We start from the raw sequence: 8597 nt of genomic DNA on the forward strand, positions 1-8597 counted from the left end.
TATTAAGTAATTATAAATATATTTTCTTTTAAATAATAAAAAAGCCCTAAACCCAGATTAACTTCACGTTTCTCTCCCAAATCCCGCACACGCGATTTCTCTTCGTCGGCGCACGATTTCTTCTTCGTCGGCGCACACGCGATTTCTCTTCGTCGGCGCACGATTTCTTCTCAGGCTGCATGCACGCGATTTCTTCTTCGGCTTGCACGTGATCTTCTTCTCCGGTCCCAAATCTAAGGGCTTTGACTTAAGGGGCAAGAGATCTTCTTCTCTAGCTCCAAATCACGCACGACTCTAAGGTGCGCAACCCTCCGGCTTAAGGCGCACGCGATCTTCTTCTCCGGCATTCTTTCCACGATCCACCGAACAAGCTTAAGCTCAGGTAATCCTAATCTTCTTTTCCAGCCTTCTTCTTTGTTCTAGAACGCGCAACACCAGTTACGTCCTACTCATGCGATCGAGGTCATTCGTGTGACCTAATCGTGCGGTGGCTGACATAAAATATAATTGGTCTATGATTTAATCTTAATTAACATTGCTAGAGCTACTAGGTTAAAGAAGTTATTGTAATGGGTTTTCTGACACGTTGAAGCCAAATGGATGAGCTACCAGAACATTGTTGTACTATGGAACAGGTTATCCTTAAAATCAAGAACAATACAATTTTAAAACATCCCACTTAACAGATATGAGCATTAGTATATAGGGCATCAAGTATACTAATTTGAAAATTGAATACTTATATAATATAGCAGTTACGTTTTGATCACTAATGAAACTAATATTGGCTAATGTGCTTGTTTCAGGAACAAAGCTCTTAGATAATCCTTTTTAAGGAAGCATCTTAGGCAATATTCCTTATTATATTGGTATGGATAGCAACGGTAAAGTAGGTGCCTATGAAGACCCTTCATGGAGAACTTTGTGATGTGTAAGGCAGGGGTGCACCTGACATAAAAAAAGCTGAACTACAATTCTAGTCAAACTTTTTTGTACTAATTTAAGCTCTTGTATTGCTGCTCAATTAGCTAAAATTTAAGCTCTTGTATTACTATTTCAATGCTGCTCAATTAGCTAAAATTTAAGCTCTTGTATTACTACTTCAATGCTTCTCAATTAGCTAAAAGTTAAGCTCTTGTATTGCTACTTCAATGCTGCTCAATTAGCTAAATTTTAAGCTCTTGTATTGCTGCTCAATTAGCTAAAATTTAAGCTCTTGTATTGCTACTTCAATGCTGCTCAATTAACTAAAATTTAAGCTTTTGTATTGCTGCTCAATTAGCTAAAATTTAAGCTCTTGTATTGCTACTTCAATACTGCTCAATTAGCTAAAATTTAAGCTCTTGTATTGCATTAGCACCTTGATGAAATTGATTTAAATGTAAATTTTCTTATTTATTTGAAAATCACAATGGTAAGGTTAATATCCATGGTTAAACATTGAACTAAATTTTCTTATTTATTTGTCATAGGATGAGGTGGGAAGATAAATTTCAGATGATAACGTGATTAATGATGCAAGCTGCGAAGAAGATAGTTCATTCGACGAAGAGGACCTAATCAAGGGTCTCAAATTCCAACCAATATTGATGGACGGACTAAAATAAATGTGGTTATGAATAAGTAAGTCATATGACCTTTAAAATTTATTAAGTTTTGATATTTTTGTATTAAATTAATTTTGTTGTTATAATATTCATAATTTTGTTATCTTTAGATTTGTCGAAAATGAAGTTCCTCGTGAAATTACAAATGATATCAAAGGAGTGATTAAAGGAGTATGGCCAACGTGGAAAAAGGTGCCTAGTGATATTAAAGATTTACTTTGGGAAAATTTTAAGGTAAGTAATATATTTTTTAATTGGATACTTTTTTTTTTTGGCAAATTGATAGAATTAATGAGAAGATTTACTTTGAAAAAAAATTCTTATGTTAATTATACAACTCTGCCTAATGAGTTCATGTATCATGTGTTTAAGACCCAAAGAAAATTACACAACATCTTAAACCCATATTTTAACTATATGTCAGGTCAAAGTTCGGTTTTGAGTTTATTGATGGTATATGTATAAATAATTAGTCAATTGCATATGTGCCATTTGAGTCATTTTGGTTGCATGTGTGCCGAGATGATTTCCTTTAGCTTAGAGAACCTTGGATAGCTGGGTTCTTTTTATTGATTTAATTTATTTATTTATTTATTTGTATGTTCTAATATGCGAGCATGGACTATATCTGGTGTAGTTAGAGCAGCCATTGATTATTTATTCACATATAATATTATATATAATCTTGATTATTTATTTGTTTTGATGCAGTTGAGATATAATTGGGATAATTTTACCGACAGAGAAATGAAAAAGGTATGGAATGAAAATTCAAGTGAGAGATACAGGGCATCCATTCATTTGGCTAAGAAAGCAACATTATCATCTGCACAAGAAGATTTAGGAAGAAAACCAGACATATTAGATATCATAGGTAGAGGACCTGATTGGATGGAAGCTAATATATGGAATGACTTGGTTAAAATTCATTGGAATAAACCAGATCACAAGATCAAATGTGAAATTGCACGGAAGAATAAAATGACAGCGAAGGATGGGTCTACTATCAAACATACTGGGAGTTCAATTTCTTTTGTAGCACACCGTGAGAGAATGGTAAACCTCCTTTCTAACATGTTTATTCCAATAATTTACACATCTGATAAATTTATTAAATATTTGACATTTACATATAAATTCAATGTATCTCATTTATTTTATATTTTATTCCAATTTATATATGATTGTAGAAAAAAGATTTGGGACGAGATGTGGATGAATTTGAGGTTTTTGAACGAATGCATAAAAGAAAGTAAGGTACTGGAGAGTTTGTGGATAACAAATCGGTTGTTAGTGTAAGTCAACATAATTAGTTATTCATTAATTTTCTATTAGCTTATACTAATTCTTACTTGTTGGTTTTTATATTTGTTAAACTAATATAAGCCCTTGTAATATGGACAGGAACAATATAAAGAGAGACAAAATGTTGATGATCAGTCTACTCGACCTTCATTCAATCTCAAATCATGGTGTGATGTGGTGGGTGATCCATGTAAGAGGAGGGTGTACGGATTTGGACGCAATCAACATTTTAGAAGATCATGCATTGGAAGTTCCAATGAAATGTGCTCTCATGAGAAGAACAATGAATTATCTCAAGAAATTGAAGACATACGTGCTATTAGCAAGAGGATGGAGGAAGAAATTACTGAAAGCAAAAATAAATTGGAACTCATTATCAAAGAAAATAGACAGAGGGAAGAACAACTTATTGAGGAAGGTAGGCAAAGAGAAGAAAATCTAAAAGAGATGGTTTGTAAAACGATTCAAGAGGCGAGATATACAAATCATTTAAGCGAAATAAAGATTAAATTACTTTATCTTTGATTAATGGTTAAATGTATTTAGATGATGTGAATATTTACTTATTTCAATATTAATTTTATGATACTTTTGTATTAGAAATTAATTGTTTTAAAAATTATAAATTTGTTTGAAATGTGTGCTTGTTAAAAGTATCATGTAGATGATAAATTTAAATAATAATATAAATTTAGTGATAAATTTAATTTAAAAATAAAATTTTAAATTAATGATGGGTTTAAAACAAATTTTGAGACAGAATTTATAAATCGAATTATAAATGAATTTATAAACAAATCAAAATTATATTTTTTATATAATTTGAAACAGACTAATAACGGATTTAAAACAAAATTAAAAACAGAATTTATATTTTCAATTAATTTCATTTGGTCAAATAAAAACAGATTCACAAACAATTTTTTAATTTGTTTTTGATATTTGAGACGGAATATGTCTGTTTCAAATTTAGCTACGGGGGTTTCACTAACGGATATTTGAAACGGAATATTCCGTCTCAAATATTCTTTAGAGACGGAAAAATGACTTTCAGAGACGGAATTTTTCGTCTCTGAAGCCCTGTTTTCTTGTAGTGAATCTGTATAACCTACAGGGAGCAAATCATCTACCTGGTAAACAGCATATAATCTCTAGTCCTTCTCAGGTACTTCAATATATGCTTTACGACAGTCCAATGTCCTTGTCCTGGGTTACTTTGATATCTGCTAACAACTTGAATAGATATTATATACTAGTTTGAACAGATATATATGCTAACAGCTAACAGCCATGAAGCCCAGCTTAAACAGCCAAACGTCTCAAGTCTTTTAATGAGCACATGATATAGTTCTCTCTATAGCACCAATCGGATGGTTCCAATCGGACATTTAAAAGACATAGCTCTCCAGAGCTGATCAGACGTGGAACATATTCCTTGAATCTTCAAGTGACTAAGACCTACCGGGTAGTTGAGTTGTCAAACATTGTTCTAAGTTTGCTAAAAGTCCTGCCTCCCTATGAAGACCTCATGAATGCTCAGACTCCCGATGCCGATCGGATCTGGTGGTACATCAGGTATGATTCGACCTCAACAAGGCTGACTCTGCTGAAGGAACATCACTGGGAGCCCATTAAGGCATTAAACCCCTTGAAGGCCCATCTAGGTTAAAATTCCTCATTTACAGGCCCACAAGGTCTTCTCTTAAGTGACAAGTATTTACTACTAAAGGATATCAACTAAAGGTTCGTTAATCCATTTGGCCCATCAACACATTGTCTCATTTAATGCCACATAGAAGTTTGTTAGAAAAACCCCAAAATATATCTTTACAACCCATACCGGATACATCCCTACCATTCCTATGATGGGATTACTAGGTATCATTTAGGCATAGGTGTATGACATATTACATTAGGGGTTACATTATTATGATGAGACGCCTCGTTACATGGGCCAAGGCCAAAGGTGTTATGTTCACACATAGGGAAGCTCTCCAACATTTTCACTGTTCATCACCACTATTTTCACAGTTAGTTGGATTTAACCTCAAACTAACTTGAGCATTAGAGTGACTGCGCCAGGGACCCATTTCTGACATGTCTATTGACGATGTTTCCTTCTCCCCTGGTCTTTTGTGACGTGATAGGCTAACTCAAAACTTTATATTCCCCTGCATCAAGGTTCCCCTACAATGTAAAATACCGAAAAATGACGAATAATAATAAGGGAAATTTCCAGAATTTCTGCGAATTTTTTCGAAATTTTTCGGAGCTCGTATGCACGAGTTTACGGGGATAAAAATGGGGTACGGAACAGTCTGTTTAGGCAACCCATTTAAGCGAGGAAAAACTTGAATATGTTTATTCATTTATTTTTTCTTTTCTTTTTCTTTTGTTTTCGCCGAATTCCTTCCCTCTCCCTCACGCACCCGAGCCGCATCCCCTCCTCACTCGACGCCATCTTCCTTGTGCCCTAATTGCGGCGGTTTCATTGCTCCTCATGATTTAAGCGTGGCCGAGCATTGTAAAATACCGGAAATAGACGCATATTAATAAAGGAATTTTTTGGAATTTTTGGACATTTTCCGGGAATTTTTCGGAGCTCATACGGACGAGTTAACGGGGATAAAAACGGAGCTCGGAAAAACCTGTTTAGGATACCCGATTTAAGCGAGGAAAAGACTATATTGATATATATATCATTTTTCCTTATTTATATATATATATTTTTTTATTTCCCTCGTTACTGTGCCCGAGCCCTAATCCGTTCCTCTCTTCTTCTCTCGCGCCCGACGTCGGCGGTTTCTTCTTCCCGAGCGCCGGCAGCCGGTTCATAGACGAGTTTTTCTCCACTTCGCCTCCCAGTGCCGAGCTCTTCTCCTCCTCACTGCCGCCGTGACGCCGCCACCACAGCGCCAGCGTGCCCTAGATCCAAAGTTGGCCGTTTTCCAACTGCCGACGCCGTGCCCTAGCCTTTGTACAGCGCCATCGTCGCCCTTCCTCTGATGACGCTGACCCCTTCCATGCCCTAGCGCCGGTGCCGCCACCACAGTCGACGCCGAGGACTTCTCTTCTCTTCCTCTCTGTTGTGCCCAAGATTCAAAGGAGCGTGCCCTAGATTGCCTCTTGCTGCCGGATCTGAACAAAATAGCAAGGTGAGTTGGGATTGTTGTATGATCCGTTTGAATTCAACAGTGATTCCAGCAGTGAGGTTCGGTTTTTTTGCAGGGTTGTGCGCTGTGGGGAAATTAGCAGCAAGGAGGTCTTGCTGTGGTATACCTTGTTTCCAGCCAGCAATCAGCTCATCGTGTTCTATGTTCAACAACGACTGAGCTTGAGGTATAGTGTAGGAATTGATCTTAGTTGTTGAGGATTCCTAGTTGCGTTAGCATTATATGTTAATTTGGATTCATGTGTAGGTTTCAATTGAAACTGAATAGTGGAATGGTTAAGGTTAAATAAAACTAACCCTAGTTAACTTGAGTTATATTTTTGATTAGGGTTTTACCCAAATTTTAGGGTTAGAGGTTGTATTTAGCTATTTATGTGAAATGTAGCTAAATAAAAAGATTTATTGTTTGACACAGGACTTTGACGCGAGACGAGTATCTCGGAGTCAGACTTGGACCTTTTCGATTGGAGGCGGGTACTTTTGACTATTTGTCTTTGATATGCTTAGTAATGAAAATAATAAGTTGCATTAATTGTGTTTCATATTTGTTCGGTTAATCACTTCCCAATATATGTTACCTGTTTGATTGGTTGTTTGATTGCATCTCTTATTGATCTTGTACCTGATTTATCATGCTCACGGGTAGTGATATAACCATATTTTACCATGTCAGGACCTAGATTGATACCTTATTTGATCAGTATACCTTGATATGATTTATTCACTATGGTGCCCATTGTTATATGCCCAGAGGTTGGTTTAGTATATTACCATGCTTAGTGACATGCACCATTTCCATGATCGAATGCTGTGCGATAGATTGCTCCATTATTGAGCACTTTGCGGTTTTCATCCTTTGCTCCGTTGCCAGCGCTCATGGGTAGCGAGACCGCGTGGTAGCACGTCGGTTTGACTCTTCCGGTGCTCCGTTGATCCGCTCGGGGTAGTGTGACCGCGTGTAGCACGTTAGAGATTCCTCCTCGTCATAGCATCGGGAGATGAGAGCATTGCGCTTCCCCATTTATGATTTGGGGTAGAAGTGCGTGTACTCCGACGATCCGCCCTCGATCACCATCGGGAGTAGTGTTCTTTGAGTACACGGTTGTCACCCTACCCACTTGGTCCCACTTTTGTTGTGAGTTGGTCGATCGGGGGTGACCATGACATTGGCATCATATGCATGATGCATTTATTGTTGTGATTATGTTTGCTGCATTTATATGCTGCATATTGTTTGGATACCTATGTTTGACATGCATACAGGGACCTTTGATTGTTTGTCGTTATACCGGGTCCTGGTTAGTACTGATTCTCTCCTGTCTTCTTTGGTTTGCATTTACCTTTATCTTTATCAGGAGTACGCATGATTAGTGCTAGGTGTTATTTCTTTACTTTGCATATCAACTGTACCTGCTGAGTGTTGGACTCACCCCGCCTCCATTGTTGTTATTTTCAGGTTGATACTGTCAGGAGGGAGTTCCAGTCGCTAGTCCCCACAGCACGTAGTGCTAGATCTCTGCAGACCTCGATGGTTTATATATCGTTTAGTTTTGTTTTTCATTTATTGATTATGTGTGGACTTGGTTTGTTTGGATACTTGGTTGTTGTATGGATTTTTGTGATGATGATGGATTTTTATTCGATGTGTTTTTTTTTACTACGTGCCTGCCTGGACGGCAGAAGAGGTGAGTTCGTCGGTTTTGAGCTTTACGAGTGTAGTTGAGTAGGGTGGTTTTTGAGTCAGAGTATTACTACTTTGTTTGATTATATATAACTGCGTGGTGATGTTTTATTTTGTTGTTATTATTCCAGCCGCCTGTGGCTGAGGTATTTGTGAGATGTAGAAAAGTTTCAGATTGTCCACCGTACAGGGGAGATGCTGCCGAAATTTTCTCGGACAGGGACTCCTATGGGGCGTGACAATTGACCTAGTTGGGATACGATCTTTTGTTTGGAGAAGAGGCTCGCAACTTCCTTTGTTTGGCTGATATTTCCGGAGATGCGTTGAGGATTTCTCACGGATTGTTATGCTATTGACACATTTGACCAGGAAAAGCTTGAAGTTTACGTGGTTCGAGGACTACAAGACCAGCTTCTAGGAACTAAAGCGGAGACCAGTGTCGGCTCCGATTTTGATTTTACCTTCGGGAGAGGACGGGGACTACAAGACCAGCTTGAAGTTTACGTGGTTCGATGCTGCCGTTATTTTCTCGGACAGGGACTCCTCTGGGGCGTGACAATTTAGTGGTATCAGAGCACAGTTACACGATCTTTTGTTTTCGTATTTTGGATGTTTGGGATAACCTGATACCAATTTATTTACTTGGTATCAGAGTGCCAAGTTTGGCGATACTTGTTGGATTTTTGTATTATGAATTTTCGGGATTTATCTGATACCAATTTATTTGGTATCAGAGCGGGTTATGATACCTGCTTTTCGTGTTCTGGAGATTTGTTGGATACCTGTTGTTGGTATTCTGGATATTTGGGTTAGCCAGGTTTGCGAGTCAAAC

General features: G+C 37.5%; 1 protein-coding gene across 3 annotated transcripts; it reads left to right on the forward strand.

Moving 5' to 3' along the window:
- The first annotated feature begins 243 nt into the window (after positions 1-243).
- On the forward strand, positions 244-3322 carry LOC121973221. Of its 3 annotated transcripts, none has more exons than XM_042524780.1 (6): positions 244-382; positions 1473-1623; positions 1718-1841; positions 2319-2663; positions 2798-2902; positions 3012-3322. In XM_042524780.1, exons 2-5 carry the CDS (start codon positions 1616-1618, stop codon positions 2861-2863), a joined length of 543 nt encoding a protein of 180 aa, XP_042380714.1. In that variant the 5' UTR covers positions 244-382; positions 1473-1615; the 3' UTR covers positions 2864-2902; positions 3012-3322. The 3 variants fall into 3 exon arrangements, with proteins under 3 accessions (XP_042380714.1, XP_042380715.1, XP_042380716.1); XM_042524781.1 differs by having other exon boundaries at positions 2798-2864; XM_042524782.1 differs by having other exon boundaries at positions 1718-1799.
- The last annotated feature ends 5275 nt before the right edge of the window (positions 3323-8597 follow it).

Source organism: Zingiber officinale, chromosome 4A, assembly GCF_018446385.1.
Source record: "Zingiber officinale cultivar Zhangliang chromosome 4A, Zo_v1.1, whole genome shotgun sequence".
Lineage (NCBI taxonomy): Eukaryota > Viridiplantae > Streptophyta > Magnoliopsida > Zingiberales > Zingiberaceae > Zingiber > Zingiber officinale.